At 44.6% G+C, this 26,730-nt stretch overlaps 1 protein-coding gene across 1 annotated transcript; it reads right to left on the bottom strand.

Annotated features, from left to right (window-relative positions):
• Positions 1 to 434: 434 nt before the first annotated feature.
• Positions 435 to 26,423, bottom strand: LOC132394076 (gastrula zinc finger protein XlCGF57.1-like). The gene is made up of 3 exons (XM_059969785.1): positions 26,308 to 26,423; positions 24,505 to 24,676; positions 435 to 7,880 (listed from the first exon to the last, which is right to left on the bottom strand). Exon 3 carries the CDS (start codon positions 7,452 to 7,454, stop codon positions 5,577 to 5,579), a length of 1,878 nt encoding a protein of 625 aa, XP_059825768.1. The 5' UTR covers positions 7,455 to 7,880; positions 24,505 to 24,676; positions 26,308 to 26,423; the 3' UTR covers positions 435 to 5,576.
• Positions 26,424 to 26,730: the final 307 nt, after the last annotated feature.

Below are 26,730 nucleotides of genomic sequence, written 5' to 3'. Positions count from 1 at the left end.
CAGATGGTAGAAATCTAGAGAACTACACACAAAGTGCTGAAGATGCTCAACATGTTAGGCAGCAACTATGGAAGGGCCAAGACCCTTCATCGGGACTCTTGATACTCACGTATCTGGAATATCAACAAGCAAAGAAAATAGAAAGTAAAGCGAAAACCTTTGACAAAATTTAGTTCAAGGCTTTTTAAAAAAAAACCTGCCAAACAGAGCTGAATAGTTAAGAAATACAACAAAGGCAATAAACACTTTCATCAATACAGTCATTGACTTTCTTTATAAAAATATCTTGGTCCTATTTCAATCAGTGAAATTTACGACAATAAATAAGAACTAGAAAAGACTACTTACACTCAAACCCTCTTAGATTAACAGTACATGGACAGAAGGAAGATTAAAAATAACACACATGAAAAAAATCACACAACAGTCAGATAAAACTTCTAAGTATATATTTTCATCAAAAATGAACAGGATACAGCACTCCATGCATGCATATGCAATCGTGATAAGAAATACAGAGAAGAAAACTTAAATGAGACCAACTCAGAAAAATGAATCATCACTATGGAAGAAAACATTAGCCAGTGGAATGAGTGTGACCCTCCATGGGAGACATCCCAACGATCTGAGCAGACGAGATGTTCACAAGTAAGCATCAAGCACCTGAATGAAAGTTGGAGACGACTTCGCAGAAACAGAGGGGTTCCTTGCAGAAATACAGGACCATGTGGTCAACAAAAAGAAAAACAAAACAAAAATACATACAAAACAAACAAACAAGGTAATAAATGCAGACAATGCCATGAGAATCCAGCCACAACCCAACACATTCCAGGATCCTGCAGCAGTTCAATTCAATCTGATTTCTTATGCAGGTACAATCAAGCGGTAAATATCATTCACCAAAATCTTGCTTTAAAATACAAACTCATGAACGACCACCATAACTTCATTAAGGCACCATAAATTCAACCCTGATCCACTTAAGTACCAGAGACAGAGTTTGAAACACAACTGATTTATTTGTCTCAGATTTAGAATATTAAACTCTAGTCCCATTAAAGGTGAATGTGCAGCAGAAGAAACTCCTCCCATGCCCAGTGATCAGGGTGCAGAACTGGGTGTGGTGAGCAGCAGCAATAATTGCAGAGTTCAGCACCGACAGTCACTTTCAAGTTTGCATTCAGCAATGGTGGTCGACAAATATATAGTGTGCAGCTTATTGAAATTTTCTCACAGTGTGAACCTGTTAATATGTCACAAGTGTAACATGCCGTAAGGATTCACTGCTAATGTAATGGCCTCTCTGTAAGGTTTCACTGCTGAGCTAATGGTTTCTCTGTAGCAACGCTTAGGTTATGACTAGAGATAAGACAATAAGAAAGAGCAGCAGAAGTTGCTCATTCGGCCCATCGAGTCTGCTCCGCCTATACTCTATTCCTCTAGAAATGAATCCCAACATTGCATTCGACGCCTTCACCACTGATTCAAGAAGGAGGTTCACCTGGGGATCCTGCAGGAGGCCTCCCAAGTCCCGTTGCATCTCAGAACTTTGAATTCTCTCCCTATTTAAATAATAGTCTGCCCGTTTATTTCTTCTACCAAAGTGCATGACCATACACTTTCTGACATTGTATTTCATCTGCCACTCTTTTGCCCATTCTGCCAATCTGTCCAAGTTTCTCTGCAGACTATGTTTCCTCCGCACTACTGGCCCCTCCACCTATCTTTGTATCATCAGCAAACTTAGCCACAAAGCCATCTATTCCATAATCCAAATCGTTGATATACAATGCAAAAAGAAGCAGCCCCAACACGGACCCTGGTGGAACACCACTGGTAACCGGTAGCCAACCAGAATGGGATCTCCTTATTCCCACTGTCTGTTTCCTGCCAATCAACCAATGCTCTATCCACATATGTAACTTTCCTGTAATTACATGGGCTCTTATCTTGTTTAGCAACCTCATATGTGGTACCTTGTCAAAGGCCTTCTGAAAATCCAAATACACAACATCCACTGCATCTCCCTTGCCTAGCCTACTTGTAATTTCCTCAAAAAACTGCACTAGGTTTGTCAGGCAGGATTTTCCTTTAAGGAAACTCTGCTCAGTTCTGCCTATCTTGTCATAAGCCTCCAGGTACTCCGTAAACTCATCCTTGACAATCGACTCCAACAACTTCCCAACCTCTGATGTCAAGCTAACAGGTCTATAATTTCCTTTATGCTTCCTTGCATATAATTTCCTTCTTAAACAGCGGAGTGACATTTGCAATCTTCCAGTCCTCCGGAACTAGGGCAGAATCTCTTGACTTTTGAAAGATCATTGCTAATGCCTCCGCAATCTCCACAGCTACTTCCTTCAGAACACAAGGATGCATTCCATCTGGTCCAGGAGATTTATCTACCCTTAGAATATTCAGCTTCCTGAGTACTTTCTCTGTCGTAATTGTGATTACGCATATTTCTCTTTCCTGACACCCTTGAGTGCCCGGTATACAGCTGATGTATTTCTCAGTGAAGTCTGATGCAAAATACTCGTTCAGTTCCTCCACCATGTCCTTAGCTCCCATTACAATTTCTCCAGCATCATTTTCTATCAGTCCTATGTCTACTCTCACCTGTCTTTTACTCCTAATATACTTGAAAAAGCTTTTAGTATCCTCTTTGATATTATTTGCTAGCATCCTTTCATAATTTATCTTTTCCCTCTTAATGACCATCTTAGTTTCCTTTTGTAAGCTTTTAAAAACTTCCCAATCCTCTGTCTTCCCACTAATTTTTCCTTCCTTAATTGCCCTCTCCTTTCCTTTTATTTTGGCTTTTACTTCTTTTGTCAACCATGGTTGCATCATTTTTCCATTCGAAAATTTCTTCTTTTTTGGAATATATCTGTCTTGCACCTTCCTCACCTCCCGTATAAACTCCAGCCATTGCTGCTCCGCCGTCCTTCCCACTGGTGTCCCTTTCCAGTCAACTTTGGCCAGTTCCTCTCTCATGCCGCTTCCCTTCCTCCACATTAGATTTTGGCTTCTCTTTCTCAAATTTCAAAGTGAACTCAATCTTGTTATGATCACTGACTCCTAAGGGTTCCTTCACCTCAATCTCTCTAATCACCTCTGGTTCATTACACAATACCCAACACAGTACAGCTGATCCCCTAGTGGGCTCAACAACAAGCTGTTCTAAAAAGCTATCTTCTAGACATTCTACAAATTCTATCTCTTGAGATCCAGTGCCAACCTGATTTTCCCAATCCACTTGCATGTTAAAATCCCCTACAATTATAACACTGCCCTTCTGGCAAGCCTTTTCTATTTCCTGTTGTAATTTGTAGTCCACATCACTGCAGCTGTTAGGAGGCCTTTAGATAACTGCCATCAGGGTCCATTTACCCCTGCGATTTCTTAACTCAACCCATAAAGATTCTGCATCTTCCGATCCTATGTCAACTCTAATGATTTAATATCAATAAAGCCACGCCACCCCCTCTGCCTACCTGCCTATCCTTCCAATACACCATGTATCCTTGGACATACAGCTCCCAGAAACATGCATCCTTTAGCCACATCTCAGTGATAGCCACAATATCATACGTGCCAATCTGTAGCTGTACGACAAGATCATCCACCTTATTCCTAATGCTGTGCGCATTTAAAAAACACCTTAAGTCCAGTATTTGGTACTTTTTGCTTTTACTTCACTGCAACTCATCCCACTGGCTGGAAATTTGCCCCATTATCTGCCTGTCCTTCCTGACATCCTTACTACTCACTACCTTAGATATATTTCTGTTTTGCCTCTCCTCTGCTCTATTATTCTGGTTCCCATCCCCCTGCCAAATTAGTTTAAACCCTCCGTAACAACTCTATTAAACTCTCCTGCCAGGATATTGGTCCCCTTTGGGTTCAGGTGTAACCCGTCCTTTTTCAACAGGTCATACTTCCCCCAGAGGAGATCCCAATGATCCAAGAATCTGAAACCCTGCCCCCTGCACCAGTCTCTCAGCCACACATTCATCTGCCTGATCCTACTATTCTTGCCCTCGCTAGCACATGGCCCAGGTAGCAATCCTGAGATTACTACCCCGGAGGTCCTGCTTATCAGCTTCCTTCCTAATTCCCAGAAATCTCTCTTCAGGACCTCCTCCCTTTTCCTATCTATGTGATTGGTACCAACATGTACCAAGACAGCTGGCTGCTCGACCTCTCCCTTCAGAATATTCTGGACCCTATCCGAGACATCCCGGACCCTGGTACCTGGGAGGCAACCCACCATGCAGGTATCTCTATCATGGTTACAGAATCTCCTGTCCATTCCCCTCACTATGGAATCCCCTATGACTACCACAATCCTCTTCTCCCTCCTTCTGTCCTGCACAACAGTGCCAGAGTCCCGGTCACCGTGGCCTTCCCCTGTCAGGTCATCCCCCTCAACAGCGTCTAAAATGATATATTTGTTCCTGAGGGGGACAGTCACAGGGGTGCTCTCCACTATTTTCCCTTCCCTCTCCTGACAGTCACACAGTTTTCTGACCCCTGTAACCCAGTAATCACTACCTACCTGTAGCTCCTGTCTATCACCTCTTCGCATTCCCTAATAAGCAGTAGGTCATCAAGCTGCAGCTCCAGTTCCCTAACACGGTCTCTGAGGAGCTGCATCTCGGTGCACCTGGCGCAGACGTGGCCATCAGCGAGGCTGCAGGTCTCCCAGGATTCCCACTTCTGACACCCCGAACAAAGCACTAATCCTGCAGACATGCTACTTAATTCTACAAAATTGAAATAATGAAAAATAAGTCTACCCACCCACTTACCTCGCCAAACACATGAACTTTTCAAACCGTTAGCACATACTGTTAGCTGTGTGAGCCCTGCTATTCCTTCGTCTGTCCAGGCCGTTTTGTCAAGGGGTAAAAAGAGAGTCGATGCCTTGCACTCGCCTCTTCCCATTACCGCCTAAACCCGTTGAGCCAAAGCCCTGCACTCTGCTGCCCACTCCGACCTCTGCCTGCTGTATAGGGTGGTCTTCTTTTTAAACTCTCCACACTGTCCTGTCTACGTCACACGGGCCTGTGCAGTCTCACCCTTCTTGTACTGAAGAACGTTTTTTATAAAAACTGCCTTCCTTCAGGGTTTAGCTCTGATGCTGCACTTCTTGTCCCGATCAAAAGAACAGGGTTTTGGAATGGGGGCTATCCAATGACAGAAATGTTGTTCTTTCTTGTGAGTCTGGAGGAGAGATTTTCGTGGTCTTTAGCCGGGGAGAGATGAGAAGACGCGACTAGAGAGAGTGAGCTATTTTTCTATTTTTTGTTTTCTTCACTAACCCTATAGTCAAAGTAAGAATTATAAAGCTCAATCGTTTGATCACACATTCTGTACCGTTTTTCATTTCGGGGTACTGATCCGTAACGGGGGCACATCACGCAGCATCCACTCAAATGAGATTTCTTAAGTCTGGCCGGGCTGCGGGGCTATCACCTCCAATAATACACTGTCAGCTTAAGCGGGAGTTACATAAGGTTAGATGACTGAGGGAATCGCTTCCCACATTTACTGCAGGTGAATGGCCTCTAGCCAGTGTGAACTCGCTGGTGTTTCTTTAGGTGGGATGACTGAGTGAATCTCTTCCCACAGTCTGAGCAGGTGAATGGCCTCTCTCCAGTGTGAACTCGCTGATGTACCTTCAGATGAGATGAGCAAGTGAACCTATTCCCACAGTCTGAACAGGTGAACGGCCGCTCCCCACTGTGAACTGACTGGTGTGCTTGTAGGGTGGATGACCGATTGAATCCCTTCCCACACAATGAGCAGGTGAACGGCCGCTTCCCACTATGAACTGATCGGTGTGCTTGCAGGTGAGATGACTGAGTGAATCTCTTCCCGCAGTCTGAGCAGGTGAACGGCCTCTCCCCAGTGTGAACTCGCTGGTGTTTCTTTAGGTGGGATGAGCAAGTGAATCCCTTCCCACAGACTGAGCAGGTGAACGGCCTCTCCCCAGTGTGAACTCTCTGATGTACCTTCAGTTGGAATGAACAAGTGAATCCCTTCCCACAGTCCGAGCAGGTGAATGGACACTCCCCAGTATGAACTGACTTGTGTGCCAGGAGGTCAGATGACTGAGTGAATCCTTTCCCACATTCTGAGCAGGTGAATCGCCTCTCCCCAGTGTGAACTGACCTGTGTGCTTGCATGTGGGATAACTGAGTGAATCTCTTCCCACAGTCCGAGCAGGTGAACGGCCTCTCCCCAGTGTGAACTCGTTGATGTACCTTCAGTTGGGATGAGCAAGTGAATCCCTTCCCACAGTCTGAGCAGGTGAACGGCCTCTCCCCAGTGTGAACTCGTTGATGTACCTTTAGTACAGATGACCGAGTGAACCCCTTCCCACAGACTGAGCAGGTGAACGGCCTCTCCCCAGTGTGAACTCTCTGATGTACCTTCAGTTGGGATGAGCAAGTGAATCCGTTTCCACAGACTGAGCAGGTGAACGGCCTCTCCCCAGTGTGAACTCTCTGATGTACCTTCAGTTGGGATGAACAAGTGAATCCCTTCCCACAGTCCGAGCAGGTGAATGGACTCTCTCCAGTATGAACTGACTTGTGTGCCAGGAGGTCGGACGACTGAGTGAATCCTTTCCCACAATCTGAGCAGGTGAATGGCCTCTCCCCAGTGTGAACTGATCGGTGTGCTTGCATGTGGGATAACTGACTGAATCTCTTCCCACAGTCCGAGCAGGTGAACGGCCTCTCCCCAGTGTGAACTTGCTGATGTACCTTCAGTTGGGCTGACCGAGGGAATCCCTTCCCACAGTCTGAGCAGGTGAATGGCCTCTCCCCAGTGTGAACTCGCTGATGTACCTTCAGTTGGGCTGGTCGAAGGAATCTCTTCCCACAGTCTGAGCAGGTGAATGGCCTCTCCCCAGTGTGAACTCGCTGGTGTAACATCAGTTCAGATGACAAAGTGAATCCCTTTCCACAGACTGAGCAGGTGAACGGCTTCTCCCCAGTGTGGACTGACTGGTGTCTCTGTAGTTGGGAAGACTGACTGAATCCTTTCCCACATTCTAAGCAGGTGAATGGCCTCTCCCCAGTGTGAACTGACCGGTGTGCTTGTATGTGGGATAACTGACTGAATCTCTTCCCACAGTCCGAGCAGGTGAACGGCCTCTCCCCTGTGTGAATTCTCTGATGTACCTCCAAATGAGATAATCGTGTGAATCCCTTCCCACAGTCCGAGCAGGTGAATGGCCTCTCCCCAGTGTGAACTCTCTGATGTACCATCAGTTGAGATGACTGTGTGAATCCCTTCCCACAGTCTGAGCAGGTGAATGGCTTCTCCCCAGTGTGAACTCTCTGATGTATCTTTAGTTGAGATGAGGACATGAATCCCTTCCCACAGTCCGAGCAGGTGAATGGCCGCACACCGGTGTGAACTCGCTGCTGAGCCATTAGGTCAGATGACCGAGTGAATCCTTCCCCAGAAATTCAGCAGCCTCTGCCCAGTGTGAACTGACTGGTGTGTCCACAGGTGGGATGACCGACTGAATCCCTTCTCACCCACAGAACAGGTGAATGCCCTTGTGCAATGTGAACTTGCTGAGGCACCTTCACCTAATGAACTCTCTGATGTACCTCCAAGTGAGATAACCGAGTGAATCCATTCCGACTGTCTGAGCAGGTGAATGGGATCCCTCCTGTGTAAAATGACAGGCGTACCGGTCAGTCAGATGATGGAGTGAATCCCTCCCCACAGTCTGAGCAGGAAGGATGATCGAGTGAATCCCTTGCTCCACTTCTTAAATATCTGGACAGAGACAGCAAAACTGGCGTGTCCTATTCGAGATTCCCACAGATAAATTCCTTTTCATTTTTAACCTGTAAAAAGATTTACAAAATCCATCAGTGGGTGCAGGACAACATTTCAGATGAGATCCCTTGAGTTCTCAAGGTGTGATCTGGCATAACACTGTTACAGTGAAGTTAAGCCCAAGTTGGAGATAGAAATCATCTTCTAACTGGGCACAGTGCTGGTAACTGGAATGACCAGACTCTCTGATGCTCTTCCTGTCTCTATAAGAATGGGGCATTTCTGCCATCTCCAATCTGTGACCTGGCTCAGTCTGACTCTCTCCATTGGTATTACTCCGTGTTTCCACTGAGCCGCATGGGTTCCTGGCCCCACAGTAACTGAAACACTCTCACACAAATAGCCGACAGTGCATTCCACGCACCCACCACTTTCTGTGGAAAAAAACTTACCCTGACATCCCCTCGGTATCTATTTCCAAGCACCTTAAAACTATGCCCCCTCGTGTTATCCATTTCACCCTTGGGAAAACACTTCTGGCTATCCACACCTTCAATGCCCCTCATCATCTTCTAGACCAAAAACAGGCTCCAAACATAAACAAGGAGATTATACATTGCTTTCAGGATTTGTTGGAAGTATACAAAATTATGAAGGCATAGATACGGTAAATGACAACAGCTATTTCCACTGAGGTTGGGTGGGACTACAACCTGAGATCATGGTTAAGTGGGGAAGGTGAAAATTCAACGGGAGCATTTGGAAAAGCTCTTTACTGAAATGGTCGTGAGAGTGCGGGAATGAGCTCGGTTTCACCATTTAAAGGAAGTTTGGATGGGAGCCTGGGTATGGAGGCTGATGTCCTGGTGCCGGTAGTTGCATTTTACAGCTTAAAAGTAGCCTGTTTACAAACTGAACCTCTCCATGTTTCTATGACAAAGAAGCTGGTCAAACTTGATTGGAAGGGAAAAGGTAGGAATTACCACAAAGCAGCAATGGCTGGAGTTTCTGGGAGCAATTCGGGAGCTGAGTGATCGATACATCCCAAAGAAGTGGAAGTATTGGAAAGGCAGGAGGACACAACCGTGGCAGAAATGAGAAACCAAAGCCAACGTAAAAGCCAAAGGGAGTGCAAACAGAAGAGCAAAAATTATTGTGAAGCTTTTAGAAACCAGCAGAAGATGATTAAAAAAGTCAGCTGAGCTCAGGGTGTGGAATGGTGATATTGTAGTCATTAATGAGTCTTGGTAGCACCCAACAGTCTGAGGCATTTAAAGGAACAAAATATCTGGGGCCTCAATATCTCTTGAAAACCAAGGTTCCCTGCACCAATTACCTTTCAACTTTTATTTTGGCAGGCACATACAAACAGGACACCCTCAAAATTTCACTTCTGAAGGCTTCCTGCTTATCAAGTATTCCTTTGCCAGAATACAGCTTGTCCCAAACCACACTTAGCAGGTCCTTTCTGATACCATCAACATTGAACTTTCTCTAATTTAGAATCTCAACCCATGGACCAGACCTCTCTTTTTCGATATTTACTTTGAATCTCATGGCATTATGATCACTGATTTCTGTCACCAGCCCTAGCTCATTTCCTAACAGCTTATTGCACACCTCTATGTCGGGAATTCTACGTACTGATTAAGGGCACATTTGACAAACTCTACCCCATCTAGTCCTTTTACAGTTTGAGAGTCGCAGTCAATATATGGAAAGTTAAAATCATTGACTGAATCAACCTTTTGTTTCTTGCAATGGTCAGCGATCTCTCTATAAATTTGTTCCTCTAAATCCCTCAGACTGTTGGGTGCAACCAAGTCCCAGTAATGGCTACAATATCATAATTCCGTCCTGAGCTCATCTGGATTTCCTACAATGCTTCTTGCATTGTGATATACACAGCTCAGCACATTCATCGCACCATGCTCAACCATTTGATTGCTGACTCCATCTGAGATCTGAAATCCTAAGAACTTTCTACAGGGAGACAATTGAGAGAATCCTGACTGGCTGCATCACTGCCTGGTTTGGTAGTTGTACTTCCTTTAAACACCGGATCCTGCAGAGAGTGAACTTCCCACTATTCAGGGCATTTACAGAGATACGTGTGTAGAAAGGGCCCAGACGATATTGGGGACCCAATTCACCAGAACCACACACTGCTCCTGCTGCTGCCATTCAGGAAATGGTCCCACATCACAAGGACCAATCGCCTCCGGGACAACATCTTCTGCTAGGCCAATCAGACTGATTCATTCATGCTGATACAATTGCATTTCTATGTTTTATTGTCTGTCCTATGTACAAACTATTTATTATAAATTACAGATTGCACACTTAGACAGGGATGTACGTACAGTTTTCAACTCCTCATGTATATGAAGAATATATGTAATAAAGTCAATTTAATTCAATTCACCCTCTCCACTATCCATTCTGTCATTATGGCTCCCATCTCCCCTACAACTTATTTTAACCACATCACCTCCTCCCCCCATACTAGTATTAGCAAGCCCTACCTCTTGTTCTGTTCCTCCAACTAACAAAACCCCTATTACCCATTTGACTTTACTCTACCAGATATTCCCCCCCCCCCCAACAATTTCTATAGTAGTCCATCTGTTGTGCGGGTCAGCAACAAGAGTACTCTGTGATCGCTATTTAACCTCATTCCCCTTCCTGACTCTCAACCTGTTTCCGGTGTCCTGCACCTTGGGTGTAATTCACCTCTCTTCATGTCATATCTATCAGCCCCTCCAACTCCTGGATGATCTGGAATTCATCCATTTCCAGTTCCAACTCCTTACAGTGCAGGGTTACAAACTGCAGCTGGATGCACATCTTGTACATGAGGGCATCAAGGCCACGAGATCTCCCCACCTTCCCACCAATCTCCCCTCTAATTTGTAATGACCAGTGTATACATAAATCTTGTACTGTGCATGTATTTTACCCAGTGACATGTGCACAGTAAATTTTCTGTAGAGTGGTTTTCATTTTAATGGCTAACAAATCATTGTCGATAAGAACATTGATCACCTCTAGGTTTGATAGAGTTCATCTGCACTCTCACACAAACCATGCAGCACGCTTGTAAAGGGTAATGAAGGATTTTCCCACCAGAGCTTTTGCACATTGTCCATGGGTGTTTTGCTTGCCAAATTATGCTTTAAAATGTCAGATTTCCAAGTATCACTCCACTTCTTCTCACTTGTAAAAACACTTCAGCAACTTTTGCATCACCACAATACACACAGGTAACACCAGTTTCTATATTGGACATAAATATTTCCCCTGAACCCTCCAGACGAATTGAGGGTATATAAAAAAAATCATTTTGAACCTATGTAACCTCTGGCTAAAAGAACAATCGGGACTGATTAGGAATTTTTGTACTGGAGTAAACTCTGTCTTCAGCAGGTAGCTAAGACAGGCTCATTACCAGTTCTCTGCGGCTTGCAGAGACACACACTGAGAGCTGGTAACATCATACATTGTACCCTCATTTGAGTAAAGGAAGAAGGACTTGCCGATAAGGACAGGAATGAACTCTGTCTGTAATTAAGTCAGGACCCTGCAAAGGGAATAACTGATAAGGACAGGACAGTACATCCATCTGTAATTAAAACTTTGATTTAGTGAACTCTCTTATCTAAGTAATTAAGTTTAGCACCAACAGACTTGGTGGGCATACCAGTTGAAACAACATCTTGCAAGAGTAATGTATGGGGCTTACTATGTATAAATAGATGGCTGTAACCTAACTGAGTCAGTCCACTTGTCAGATGGTGGCAGTGCTTACGTGCCTTCCCTTTGACAACTGGGTCTCATTCTCCTGCAGAATACACAATAAACTGTGGAGACGTTAAGAAGCTGGTCTCCCGAGTTTTATTCAGATTCAACTTTAACATTTGGCGTCTCGAACAGGATCCCAATGTCGGGCGTACCAAGCAGATGGGCTGAGTAAGCGGCTGGACCACTCTGGGGAATACGGAGACCGACTGGGCACCCAATAGGTACCTGACCTATTGTCACTCTCCGTTAGTTCCTTTGAAGGTACGGTCTCTCGCCCAAGGCAGATCGCATATCCTTGACAGGACTGGGAAGGCATCCGTCAGGAGACTCGTATAAGGTAGCCAAAATTTTACTAAGTGGGCAGGTGGTGGTGACGGGTAAATTTATCAATTGAGCAGGAGGTACCAGCCGGGTAAATTTATTAAGTGGGCAGGAGGCTTTATGTAAATTACATAGAGAACAGGGGTCAATTGCAGTCGAGTGATACGAGTGGGCCAGGAGCAGCCCTACAGGCAAAGAGGCCAGACTGCGCAGGCGCGTGACGTAGCGCTCCAAAGGTTTAAAAAGAAAGACCGCCATATACAGCGGCCATCGTTGGAGAGGGCTGAGACAGAATGGGTCAAATCAGCTCAATCAGGCTTCGGCGAGAACAGGCAGAGGCGAGGTTTGAACAGGGCACAACTGCGCAAGCACGTGTAAGTCAGTGGGAGAATTTAAATAGCGAGCAGAGGCTGAGTACAAGCTTCACTCCAGGTGAAGTAAGGCTGGGTAAGCTCCTTTAATTAATCTAATTAGTTTAGGGGTAGTTAATGGAGGCATCAGTTCGGGTAGCTGAGTGCTCTGTTTGCAGTATGTGGGAAGTCAGGGCGAGCACAGCTGTCCCTGATGACTACACCTGCAAAAGTTGCATCCAGCTGCAGCTCCTGACAAACTGTGTGAGGGAACTGGAGCTTGATGAACTTCGGATCATTCAGGAGGCAGAGGCAGAAATAGACAGGAGTTTCAGGGAAATAGACAGGAACACCCCTGTGGCTGTTCCCATCAACAATAAGTATACCATTTTGAATACTTGTACCCCTTGACAATAAGTACTCATGTTTGAGTACTGTTGGGGGGGACAGCCTACCTGGTGGGAGTGACAGTGGCCGAGCCTCCGGCACAGAGGACGGCCCTGTAGCTCAGAAGGGTAGGGTTAGAACGTTTCTGTGGAGGTGACCGGGAGTCCCGGATGGTAATTTGCCTCCCTGGTGCCAGGGTTCGGGACGTTTCTGATCGCGTCCAAGATATCCTGAAGTGGGAGGGTGAAGAGCCAGAGGTCGTGGTACATGTAGGTTCCAATGACATAGGAAGGAAAGGGGAAGAGGTCCTGAAACGAGAGTATAGGGAGTTAGGAAGGCAGTTAAGAAGAAGGACCGCAAAGGTAGTAATCTTGGGATTACTGCCTGTACCACGCGACAGTGAGAGTAGGAATAGAATTTGGTGGAGGATGAATGCGTGGCTGTGGGATTGGAGCAGGGGGCAGGGATTCAAGTTTCTGGATCATTGGGACCTCTTCTGGGGCAGCAGTGACCTGTTCAAGAAGGACGGGTTACACTTGAATCGTGGGGGGACCAATATCCTAGCGGGGAGGTTTGCTAGGGCAACAGGGCGGACTTTAAACTAGTAAGATGGGGGGGCGGGAGACTATTTGAGGAGACTATGGGAGAGGAGGTTAGTTCACCAGTGGAGCAAGTAAATAGACAGTGTGTGAGGGAGGAAAGGCAGGTGATGGAGAAGGGATGCGCTCAGCCCGAAGATGTAGGGGAGAAGAAAGAAAAGGATAATAAATTTGAATGCATTGTTAGGGATGGAAAGAGAGGAGGAGATGGAGAGTATCTTAAATGTATCTATTTTAATGCTAGGAGCATTGTAAGAAAGGTGGATGAGCTTAAAGCGTGGATTGATACCTGGAATTATGATGTTGTAGCTATTAGTGAAACATGGTTGCAGGAAGGGTGTGTTTGGCAACTAAATATTCCTGGATTTAGTTGCTTCAGGTGTGATAGAGTAGGAGGGGTCAGAGGAGGAGGTGTTGCATTGCTTGTCCGAGAAAATCTTATGGCGGTGCTTTGGAAGGATAGATTAGAGAGCTCCTCTAGGGAGGCCATTTGGGTGGAATTGAAGAATGGGAAAGGTGTAGTAACACTGATAGGAGTGTATTATAGGCCACCTAATGGGGCGCGTGAGTTGGAAGAGCAAATGTGTAAGGAGATAGCAGATATTTGTAGTAAACACAAGGTGGTGATTGTGGGAGATTTTAATTTTCCACACGTAGACTGGGAAGCTCATTCTGTAAAAGGGCTGGATGGTTTAGAGTTTGTGAAATGTGTGCAGTATAGTTTTTTGCAACAATACATAGAAGTACCGACTAGAGATGGGGCAGTGTTGGATCTCCTGTTAGGGAATGCGATAGGTCAGCTGACAGATGTATGTGTTGGGGAGCACTTCGGGTCCAGTGATCACAATAGCATTAGCTTCAATATAATTATGGAGAAGGACAGGACTAGACCTAGAGTTGAGATTTTTGATTGGAGAAAGGCTAACTTTGAGGGGATGCGAAGGGATTTAGAGAGAGTGGATTGGGTCAAGTTGTTTTATGGGAAGGATGTAATAGAGAAATGAAGGTCATTTAAGGGTGAAATTATGAGGGTACAGAATCTTTATGTTCCTGTTAGGATGAAAGGAAAGGTTAAAGGTTTGAGAGCACCATGGTTTTCAAGGGATATTAGAAATTTGGTTCAGAAAAAGAGGGATGTCTACAATAGATATAGGCAGCATGGAGTAAAGGAATTGCTCGAGGAATATAAAGAATGTAAAAGGAATCTTAAGAAAGAGATTAGAAAAGCTAAAAGAAGATACGAGGTTGGTTTGGCAAATAAGGTGAAAGTAAATCCGAAAGGTTTCTACAGTTATATTAAAAGCAAGAGGATAGTGAGGGATAAAATTGGCCCCTTAGAGAATCAGAGTGGTCAGCTATGTGTGGAACCGAAGGAGATGGGAGAGATTTTGAATGATTTCTTCTCTTCGGTATTCACTAAGGAGAAGGATATTGAATTGTCTAAGGTGTGGGAAACAAGTAAGGAAGTTATGGAACCTATGACAATTAAAGAGGTGGAGGTACTGGCGCTTTTAAGAAATTTAAAAGTGGATAAATCTCCGGGTCCTGACAGGATATTCCCCAGGACCTTGAGGGAAGTTTGTGTAGAAATAGCAGGAGCTCTGACGGAGATCTTTAATATGTCATTAGAAACGGGGATTGTGCCGGAGGATTGGCGTATTGCTCATGTGGTTCCATTGTTTAAAAAGGGTTCTAGAAGGAAGCCTAGCAATTATAGACCTGTCAGTTTGACATCAGTGGTGGGTAACTTAATGGAAAGTATTCTTAGAGATAGTATTTATAATTATCTGGATAGAAGGGATCTGATTAGAAGTAGCCAGCATGGATTTGTGCGTGGAAGGTCATGTTTGACAAACCTTATTGAAGTTTTTGAAGAAGTTACGAGGAATGTTGACGAGGGTAAGGCAGTGGATGTAGTCTATATGGACTTCAGCAAAGCCTTTGACAAAGTTCCACATGGAAGGTTAGTTAAGAAGGTTCAGTCGTTAGGTATTAATGCTGGAGTAATAAAATGGATTCAACAGTGGCTAGATGGGAGATGCCAGAGAGTAGTGGTGGATAATTGTTTATCGGGATGGAGGCCGGTGACTAGCGCGGTGCCTCAGGGATCTGTTTTGGGCCCAATGTTGTTTGTAATATACATAAATGATCTGGATGATGGGGTGATAAATTGGATTAGTAAGTATGCCGATGATACTAAGGTAGGAGGTGTTGTGGATAATGAGGTGGATTTTCAAAGCTTGCAGGGAGATTTATGCCGGTTAGAAGAATGGGCTGAACGTTGGCAGATGGAGTTTAATGCTGAGAAGTGTGAGGTTCTACATTTTGGCAGGAATAATCCAAATAGAACATACAGAGTAAATGGTAGGGCATTGAAGAATGCAGAGGAACAGAGAGATCTAGGAATAACTGTGCATAGTTCCCTGAAAGTGGAGTCTCATGTAGATAGGGTGGTGAAGAGGGCTTTTGGAATGCTGGCCTTTATAAATCAAAGCATTGAGTACAGAAGTTGGGATGTAATGCTAAAGTTGTACAAGGCATTGGTAAGACCAAATTTGGAATATTGTGTGCAGTTCTGGTCACCGAATTATAGGAAAGATATCAATAAATTAGAGAGAGTGCAGAGACGATTTACTAGGATGTTACCTGGGTTTCAGCAATTAAGTTACAGAGAAAGGTTGAACAAGTTCGGTCTCTATTCATTGGAGCGTAGAAGGTTGAGGGGGGATTTGATCGAGGTATTTAAAATTTTGAGAGGGATAGATAGAGTTGACCTGAACAGGCTGTTTCCATTGAGAGTAGGGCAGATTCAAACTAGAGGACATGATTTGAGAGTTAGGGGGCAGAAGTTTAAGGGAAACACGAGGGGGTATTTCTTTACTCAAAGAGTGGAATGAGCTTCCTGTAGAAGTAGTAGAGGCCAGTTCAGTTGTGTCATTTAAGGTAAAATTGGATAGGTATATGGACAGGAAAGGAGTGGAGGGTTATGGGCTGAGTGCGGGTAGGTGGGACTAGGTGAGATTAAGGGTTCGGCACGGACTAGGAGGGCCAAGTTGGCCTGTTTCCGTGCTGTGATTGTTATATGGTTATATACTGTTGGTGGGGACGACCTACCAGGGACAAGTTGCAGTGGTTGCGTCTCTGGCATCGAGACTGGACCCTCAGCTCAGACGGGAAGGAGGGAAAAGAGGAAAGCAGTAGTGATAGGGGATTCAATAGTTAGGGGGGCAGATAGGAGGTTCTGTGGAAGAGATCGAGAATCACAGATGGTCTGTTGCCTCCATGGTGCCAGGGTCTGTGATATCTCGGATCGAGCTCTCAGTATTCTCAAGAGGGAGGGTGAGCAGCCAGAGGTCATAGTCCATGTAGGAACCAATGACATTGGTAGGAAGAGTGAGGAGGTCCTGAAAGGTGAGTTTAGGGAGCTTGGCGGCAAGTTAAAGGACAGGACCTCCAGGATAGCAATCTCAGGATTGCTCCCAGTGCCACGAGCTGGTGGGTTTAGAAATAGTAAGATAGTGCAGATCAACACGTGGCTGAAGACATGGTGCAGGAGGGAGGCCTTCAGATTTATAGATAATTGGGCAGTTTTCCAGGGAAGGTGGGACCTGTTCCAGCGGGACAGTTTACATCTGAACTGGAGGGGGACAAATATTCTTGCAGGTAGGTTTGCTAGAGAGGCTCCAGTGGATTTAAACTAGATACGGGGGGGAAGGGGAACCAGAGTGTAGGAACAGATGTATGGGAGAAGGAAGAAAAAGACAGTAAAGTTCTTTATGCTGTTAAGAGATAAACAGAGAGGAACAGGTGGAGAATTTCTTAAATGCATTTATTTTAATTCTAGGAGCATTGTAAGAAACGTGGATGAGCTTACAGCATGGATTGGTACCTGGAAATATGACATTGTCGCTATTAGTGAAACATGGTTGCAGGAGCGGTGTGATTGGCAACTTAATATTCCTGGATTTCATTGCTTCAGGTGTGATAGAATCGGAGGGGCGAGAGGGGGAGGTGTTGCGTTACTTGTCAGAGAAAATATTACAGCGGTGCTCTGGCAGGATAGATTAGAGAGTTCGTCTAGGGAGACTATTTGGGTGGAATTGAGGAATGGGAAAGGTGCAGTAACATTCATATGGGTGTATTATAGACCAACTAATGGGGAGTGAGAATTGGAAGAGTAAATTTGCAAGGAGATAGCAGATATTTGTAGTAAGCACAGGGTTGTGATTGTGAGAGATTTTAATTTCCACACATAGACTGGGAAGCCCATACTGTAAAAGGGATGGATGGTTCGGAGTTTGTAAAATGTGTGCAGGATAGTTTTTTGCAGCAATACATAGAGGTACCGACTAGAGAAAGGGCAGTGCTGGATCTTATGTTAGGAAATGAGATAGGTCAGGTGACGGAGGTATGTGTTGGGGAGCACTTTGGGTCCAGTGATCACAATGCCATTAGTTTCAAAACAATTATGAAGGATAGGACTAGACCCAGGGTTCAGATTTTTGATTGGAGAAAGGCTAACTTTGAGGAAAAGCGAAAGGATTTAGAAGGAGTGGATTGGGAGACTTTGTTTTATGGGAAGGATGTAATAGTGAAATGGAGGTCATTTAAAGGTGAAATTTAGAGGGTACAGAATCTTTATGTTCCTGTTGGGTTGAAAGGAAAGGTTAAAAGTTTGAGAGAGCCATGGTTTTCAAGGGATATTGGAAATTTGGTTAGGAAAAAGAGCGATATCTACAATAAATATAGGCAGCATGAAGTAAATGAGGTGCTCGAGGAATATAAAGAATGTAAGAAGAATCTTAAGAAAGAAATTAGAAAAGCTCAAAGAAGATATGAGGTTGATTTGGCAAGTAAGGTGAAAATAAATCTGAAGGGTTTCTACAGATATATTAATAGGAAAAGGACAGTGAGGAAGAAAATTGGTCTCTTAGAGAATCAGAGTGGACAGCTATGTGTGGAGCCGAAAGAGATGGGGGAAGATTTTGAATAATTTCTTTTCTTCGGTATTCAGTAAGGAGAAGGATATTTAATTGTGTAAGGTAAAGAAAACAAGTAGGGAAGCTATGGGAACTAAGACGATTAAAGAGGAGGAAGTTCTGGCACTTTTAAAGAATATGAAAGTGGATAAATCTCCGGGTTCTGACAGGATATTCGCTAGGACCTTGAGAGATGTTAGTGTAGAAATAGCAGGGGCTCTGACAGAAATATTTGAAATGTCATTAGAAATGGGGATGGTGCCAGAGGATTGGCGTATTGCTCATGTGGTTCCATTGTTTAAAAAGGGTTCTAACTTAGCAATTATAGGCCTGTCAGTTTGACGTCAGTGGTGGGTAAATTAATGGAAAGTATTCTTAGAGATGGCATATATAATTATCTGGATAGACAGGGTCTGATTTGGAACAGTCAACATGGATTTGTGTGTGGAAGGTCATGTTTGACAAATCTTATTGAATTTTTTGAAGAGGTTATGATGGAAGTTAACCAGGGTAAAGCAGTGGATGTTGTCTATATGGACTTCAGTAAGGCCTTTGACAAGGTTCCACACAGAAGGTTAGTTAGGAAGGTTCAATCATTGGTATTAATATTGAAGTAGTAAAATGGATTCAACAGTGGCTGGATGGGAGATGCCAGAGAGAAGTGGTGGATAACTGTTTGTCAGGCTGGAGGCCGGTGACTAGTTGTGTGCCTCAGGTATCTGTACTGGGTCCATTGTTGTTTGTCATATACATTAATGATCTGGATGATGGGGTGGTAAATTGGATTAGTAAGTATGCAGATGATACTAAGGTAGGTGGCGTTCTGGATAATGAAGTAGGTTTTCAAAGTTTGCAGAGAGATTTAGGCCAGTTAGAAGAGTGGGCTGAACGATGACAGATGGAGTTTAATGCTGATAAGTGTGAGGTCCTACATTTTGGTAGGAATAATCCTAATAGGACATACATGGTAAATGGTAGGGCATTGAAGAATGCAGCAGAACAGAGTGAGCTAGGAATAATGGTGCATAGATCTCTGAAGGTGTAATCTCATGTGGATAGGGTGGTGAAGAAAGCTTTTGGTATGTTGGCCTTTATAAATCAGAGCATTGAGTATAGGAGTTGAGATGTAATGTTAAAATTGTACAAGGCATTGGTAAGGCTGAATTTGGAATATTGTGTACAGTTCTGGTCACCAAATTATAGGAAAGATGTCAACAAAATAGAGAGAGTACAGAGAAGATTTACTAGAACGTTACCTGGGTTTCAGCACCTATGTTACAGGGAAAGGTCAAATAAGTTATGTCTTTATTCTTTGGAGAGTAGAAGGTTGAGGGGGGACTTGATAGATGTATTTAAAATTATGAGGGGGATAGATAGAGTTGACGTTGATACTTTTTCCATTGAGAGTAGGGGAGATTCAAACAAAGAGGACATGAGTTGAGAGTTAGGGGGCACAAGTTTAAGGGTAACACGAGGGGGAATTTCTTTACTCAGAGAGTGGTAGCTATGTGGAACGAGCTTCCGGTAGAAGCTGATATTGTCATTTAAAGAAATATTTGATATGTATATGGACAGGAGAGGAATGGAGTGTTATGGGCTGAGTGCAGGTCAGTGGGACTAGGTGAGAGTAAGCGTTCAGCACGGAATGGAAGGGCTGAGACGGCCTGTAATTGCTATATGGTTATATATGTATGAATATTGGGTAAATAGTCTTTGTCGGCTATTTAGTATAATGTATTGATAGATTTTTTTTTCTTGTAGTCTGTATTCTTACATGTAGATTAATAAAAATATTGGAAAGAAAACACACTTTTAATATTGACCGAACCCAAGACGTTGTATCCCATCTCTGGGCAATTTAAGGCCATGAAGTCAGCCGCATCAACTGCCCCCCTGTCCGGATCACCGTGAATGAAGGACAGACTCTCCCATTCATTCCAGAATACCCCCTCAAGCCCGGGGTAACGTTTTATGAGGACAAAAGCTCTTTTCTGGATCTAGAAGGAAAAGGATATTCTGGCTATGCGATATTAACGGAGAGTGAAGTAATTGAACAGGTCTCCTTTGAAGCAGCTGCCTCTGCCCAGAAGTCTGAGCTGTTTGCTCTGACTCGTGCCTGTAACCTAGCAACAGACAAAAGTGCGAACATTTACACAGCCTCCCGTTATGCATTTGGAATTGTACGTGACTACGGGGCTCTGTGGGAACATGGGGATTCCTGACTTCCTCTGGCCACCCCATTAGTAAACAACTTACTCACCGCTCTACAGCTACCTTGACTTTTGGCTATTATTAAATGTGCGGCCCACACCCGCATGTCCGTCCAGTTTACTAAACACAATGCTTTAGCGAATAAGACAGCGAAAAGTACGGCACAACCCTCGGTAGCTGTCGTCCCCTTGGGTTCCCGTCAAGCAACTTTCCGTGACTTAAGCAGAACGAGTTTGTCAGACGTGCAGGAGGTACTTACTTTTCAGAAGGATGCCTCTGAGGAGAAGCACAAGCTGTGGTCCCAGATGGGGTGCCAGAAAGACCCGACCTAGGTTTCTGGATCACCCCAGCGGGACAGGTTAGTGTTCCTGCACAGTTTTTACCAATATAGGTTGATTATATACATAATTGTTCACACCTGGGTAAGGTTGGTAATCTGTATCTTGTACTCCAGGTACCACTCCCTTGACAGGTGAAATTTTTTCCTGTCTACAAGTTGATTTTATTGAATTGCCTAGAGTACATTGCTATAGATACTGCTTAGTTATTATAGATGTGTTTAGTAGATGGATTGAAGCTTTTCCAACTACAAATAATACTGCTATGACTGTTGTGAAGGTATTATTATGGGAAATTATTCCCAGGTATGGCCTGCCAGAGATGCTGAGCTCTAACAACGGCCCACACTTTGTGGCGAAAGTAAACGAAGGGGTATGTAACAAACTAGCTATCAAGCAACAATTCCACTGTGTACACAACCCACGGGCCACTGGCATAGTGGAAAGAGCCAATGGCACTCTGAAGAGTAAATTGGCCAAACTAACAGCGGAGACTGGACTCACTTGGTTGAAGGTCTGACCACTAGCCAAATTCCACAGGAGGGTTACCCCACAGGGGAGAACGGGTTTGTCACCAGTTGAAACCATTTCTGGTCGGCCCATGAGGACACCCTGGACACCAAGACCTTCTGTACCACTGCTCCCAGAACATCTACCAGCAAAATTGGATATGCATACCCTCGGGGAAGAGATGGGGAAATATATATGCCAACTAACCAAAATTCTCCAAGTATTACATTCACAGGTACAACAGGCTCACAAGGAAGAGAACTACCCCACAGAGAGGAGTGACTATCCCACCATAGAACCTGGGAATTTTGTCCTGATCAGAACAGGGATCGAGGGAAACTCGGACCTCGGTGAAGAGGACCATATCAGGTGTTACTGACCACTCCCACGGCTGTGAAACTGAAGGGGCAATCTCCGTGGATATTTCGAACAGACTGCAAACGTGTGACTGAAGGAACTGAGTAGAAGGACTCTCTCAGACTAAAGGGAAATGTATTGGTTGATAGTGGACTGATGAAACCTTAGGTTTCCAGCCGTGGACTGTCATTTTAAGAGAAAGTGCCTGAGTAACATCAGGTTTCTCGGCTCCTGTTTGATCCTTACAAAGAGAGAGTGAGGGGAGGAACTATTTGACTATGCAGCGTGTTTACACTTGCTCACAGCTTGTGTTCACATAGCTTGCAGTTTGTTTTATTTAAGCAAGGACAGTCACAGACACAGTCAGATGGAGAGAAAGGAAGATGGAAGGTTCGACACACAGGTCAAAGGTCATGTTTGGACTCTCCTATGCCCACAAGGGTGGGTTGATTATTGATCCAGCGTATACCGAATGTGTGATTGTCACTCTGTTTGATCTGTTGGTTTGGGAGTATCCTGTGAAGACAACTTGTGCTCACCCTTGCCTGGGGGTGGTGATTCACTTGAAGAGCATACCCGTGACAAATCCCTGTTGGTGATGATTCCTACAATCCATATGTGGATTTTGATGGAGTATCCAATGGCTACTTTTGTTAACCCTTAGCTGCATTTGGGTGTGTTATGTGGTAACCACTTGTGAGAAGGGATATTCTGTGCAAATCACTGTTGGTAATACTTTGTGTGTTGGATCTGGATTGACGGATTGAAGTACCTTGTGTGTTCACCCTGCCTTGGTGAAAGTTCCCTCTGAAGACGATACCCCTGTGATAAGCTACTTTTGGTGATTATTCATATGTGGATTTGGAACGACGACCGATAACACCTACGGTGATTGTTATCCTGCCTTACCACCATGGAATTTGTGGAATTCGATGTAATGCCTTCTCTCGACACTCACCCTGGATTACAAATATCTCTCTCTCTCATCATTTATTCCATGGATGAACTGAACTTTCATACCTCACCATCTCAAGACTCTAAGCTTGGTATTCCCTGAGCTCAATGGTTTGGGAGTTATATTTACACATATGTATACTCATAACACTTAACTTTTGATTGTTTTGCATGAGTTGTTATATTACATGTAGATACAAATAAAGGTAGTGCTGTTAACATCAAAACCAGACTCCGGGTGTGGCCTATTGCTGCTGGTTCATTTAAACTGTTACGGGTATGTAATCGTGGTGTTCGTGTTTATGACTCTGAGAGGGCTCACCCCAGCATCCAGGGGCCCCCATATTAACACCTTTCTGTCTCTCTGTCACACCGAGGCCAAACAAGTACAACTGGGGGCCTGCTGGGTTTGTGCTGAAATTCCACAGCATGCTCAAATTATGATTCCAGTGTCAGTAGTCCCGCTCAACCAGAGAGAGAAACTCTCAGCCTGGGCTTTCTCGGGGAAGTGAGGTCAGGAACTGTGGTCCAGTCAGAGGTGACTGTGGCTGTCAGTGTTTTGAGGGATTGTATCTCAGGCCCCCACCAAATGGAACCTCCTGTACTGAGAAACATGCATCCTGGCCATACTTGCAGGTGCCCAGCAGTGGAGAGGAATAACTGAGACTGAGCAATTTTGGATGATCACTTTTCTCTCCTATGGAGTAGCCAGGAATTCACGAGAGGTAATTAATTTGGCTACAGCACTTGAGGAGCTGGCCACAATACTGCAGGGGCCCTGACAGAAACACAGGCCCAAATAACGGAAATATCCACTGAAATGATTGCAATCCAGCAAATGGTCCTACAGCATCGTATGACTTTAGATTTTATCCTAGATGAGAAAGGGGTAACCTGTGATATTATTGACACAGAATGCTGCACCTATATCCCTGATGAGTCTACTAACATTACATCCCCTCCGAGCACAATGCCCAGGAGAGTGACAGCATCAAGAAAGTAGGGCAGGAATTACACGGGTTCACCGAAGGATCGAAACGGTGCTCTTTGAAGGCCAGTTCTGTAATTTGTGGGGCATGCTGGTGCTTCATGGCCTAACAGTTGTACATATCTTTGTTATAATTACTGTTGTACGCTGTTTTTACCCACTGATGTCAATGCTGTACTTCATCGCTTTCTCTGTAAAAAAACTACTGCTTTGTTGATCATGTAATAATCAAAAGGATGGAGTGATAAAGTATGTAAAAGGGTTAACATCTTGTTAAAAAAATAGCAGCCTGTTTTCTGACAGAAACTGCTGATGATGAACAGATGTGCTAAGCCATGCTGAGTCATATTTCTTCTTGAGGGTAGCCAGCTATGGTTTCAGGATGGTTATCTCCTTGTGCACTCATGCGTAGAGATAGGACAGCTTCAGTCTGTTCTCTGTGTGTGTAAGCCATTATGACTATTTTGTAAGTTGACTTTAGGGGCTGTCATGTAGTAAATAACTTTGGCTCCAGCCTGTCTTGTTTGGGGGGGTATCTGTACAGATAGTCTGTGGTGTAAGGGGAATTGTTGGTCAGTTAGTGGATTGGGCAGGAACAGTCATATACTGTTTCTGTTTGAACATCTAACTGAGTAAGCCCTGGGTGCTTGGAATAAAGAGTTTGTACTTATACGGGGTCTCAGTGACTTTATCCAGTGATTTCCACAGAATGGGAGTGGTTTTAAAGGGCTGGGCTGCTGGAAGCACATCACCAGACCTGGAGTGATTGCATCTGGGTCTGACAGAGGAATAACTGGTTCTTCTGGGCACATTCAGTCTCACTCCAACTATTCCCTACCTTCCCTTGTACAGGTATGTAATGTCTAAAGGACCAGAGTTTGAGTAAATGAGACTCACCAAGCTTTCTCCTGACTGAATCACTGGAATCTCCGAGTCAGATGGGTTCCCTCAGTCTCCAGTTGATGCTCTCAGTCCTTGGGCTGGTTCATCTGTTGCTGTTCCCTCGTCTTAGGTCGTGTTTGCTTCCAGTTGGGGATTTTAATTCCAATAAATCTCTCACTGGATCTAACTTTAAATTGAAAGATAATGAAGCACATTAACAATAAAAAAGAGCACCAAACATTTCTGCTTAATGGTTCTAAGAACAAAACGCACCGAAATTTAAATGTTGAAGGGTAATATACAGTAATGATCTCAGTGAACAATCTTTTATTGTCCCTCACATGTCACAAAACGATATGGGATAAGCAAGAGCCATCATTCAGTCATGGTGAGACATAAGACACAGGAACAGAATTAGTTGATTCGATTCATCTGGTCTGCCCCACCACTCAACCATGGCTGATTTTTATTCCAACACCATGTTCCTGCCTTCCCCCTGTAACCCTGTAGCTACTTAGCAATCTGGAATATATTAATCTGTCATAAATATACCCAAATGGCAGGCTCAACCAACCTCTGCGGCAACAAATGCCATACTTCAGACATCTTTTGGCCAAAATAATTTTCTCAACTCAATTTTAACAGGAAGCATCTTTATTCTGAGACTGTGCTGTCAGATCACAGACTCTCCGTCTGATGGAAACATCCTCTCCTTGTCCACGGTATCCAGGCTTTTCAGCATTCAGTACGTTTACTTAACCGTACATCTCCCCACCACACCACCATCCCTCTGAACTCCATTGAGCACAGGTCCAGAACCATCAGATGCTCCTCATACATAACACTGATCATTCCTGAGATTATTCTTGTAAACCTTGTTGGCAACAACTGTACTGAACACATTTCCAGGAATAACAGATAAATTGGTACCAGGATAATTTTCAGGGAAAAGTTGTGCTTTCTTTACTATTCTACTATCACAGAACGAGCCATTTCCATTTCCAGGTTAAAACAAGTCCGTTTCAGGAAATATAAGCCATTGCAGGGTGAATGTAATAAATAGAAACCGGAATTACCAGAAACGCTCAGCAGCTGAGGAACAGCTGTGGGAGGAGGAACAAACTATACAATTCAATTAATAACGTTCGTCAGAATGACCTCAAACTTTTTCAGATGTTAGTGCAGATCTCCAGCAACTTGAGATGCTGCCTGATTTCTAGCGAGTGACAGTGAGGGGGGATTTCCAAACACAGTTTGAACACCAAACTCACGGGTCTACTTCTACTGTTCTGAACAACGGGGCAGCCCATCCGGGGACTGTCCACCCACACCACGTGATCTTACGTCATACAGCGGAGGGCGGGGCAGATCGGGGCACACAGCCTCACGTGACCCGTTGGCAGGATTTCCATTTCATTTAGAAACATAGAAAATAGGAAATAGGTGCAGAAGGCCATTCGGCCCTTCGAGCCTGCACCGCCATTCAGTATGATCATGGCTGATCATCCAACTCAGAACCCTGTACCTGCTTTCTCTCCATACCCCCTGATCCCTTTAGCCACAAGGGCAGTATCTAACTTCCTCCTAAATATAGCCAATGAAGCGGCCTCAACTGTTTCCGTGGCAGAGAATTCCACAGATTCACCACTCTCATTTCTACGGAAACTAACAGCCTGGGCTCCTGGTTTGCATCGTTCAATGCCGATCCAGTGAAGCTGACACATTTCTGACGAGCCCAGATGACTGGGTACTAAATGAGTAATCGGCCCTCAGGGCCAACATCGGATCTCCCCGGTCGGGATCGGTCTCAATACTCACCGACGCAGACAGTGATACCGACCCGCGGCTCTCGGCGATAATCCTTTAGCGACCCCACAGACGATCCATTCCTGCGCTGAGCGGAAAGGAAACACGGTCACACGGAGACAGTGAGCATGCGCGAATATATTGTTACATCATCCGGAGGGCGGGGCCTCGGAAACAGTCGCGCAGATGCTGCCCATCTGTGGTTAAATGGGAAGGACAAACGTGATCACGTGACCGGCGGGGTCTCCCACCCCAGGAAAAATATATCGTCTGTCCACTCTATCTTTTCCTCTCGTAATCTTGTAAACGTCTATCCAGTCTCACCCCAGCCTGCGCTACTCGACAACAACATTTTGTCCAACGTTTCGCTATCGCTCATACTCTCCAATCCAGGCAGTATCCCGGTAAACCGCTTCTGCACCCTCTCCAAAGCCC

Source organism: Hypanus sabinus, chromosome 1 (genome assembly GCF_030144855.1).
Source record: "Hypanus sabinus isolate sHypSab1 chromosome 1, sHypSab1.hap1, whole genome shotgun sequence".
Taxonomy (NCBI): domain Eukaryota; kingdom Metazoa; phylum Chordata; class Chondrichthyes; order Myliobatiformes; family Dasyatidae; genus Hypanus; species Hypanus sabinus.
Note: the sequence above shows the minus strand (reverse complement) of the source record. Positions and strands in the feature narration are given on the sequence as shown.

Excerpts from the sequence above, each read along its gene's own strand:
- LOC132394076 (XM_059969785.1), bottom strand. The coding sequence starts at position 7,454 with ATGGCTCAGCAGCGAGTTCACACCGGTGTGCGGCCATTCACCTGCTCG.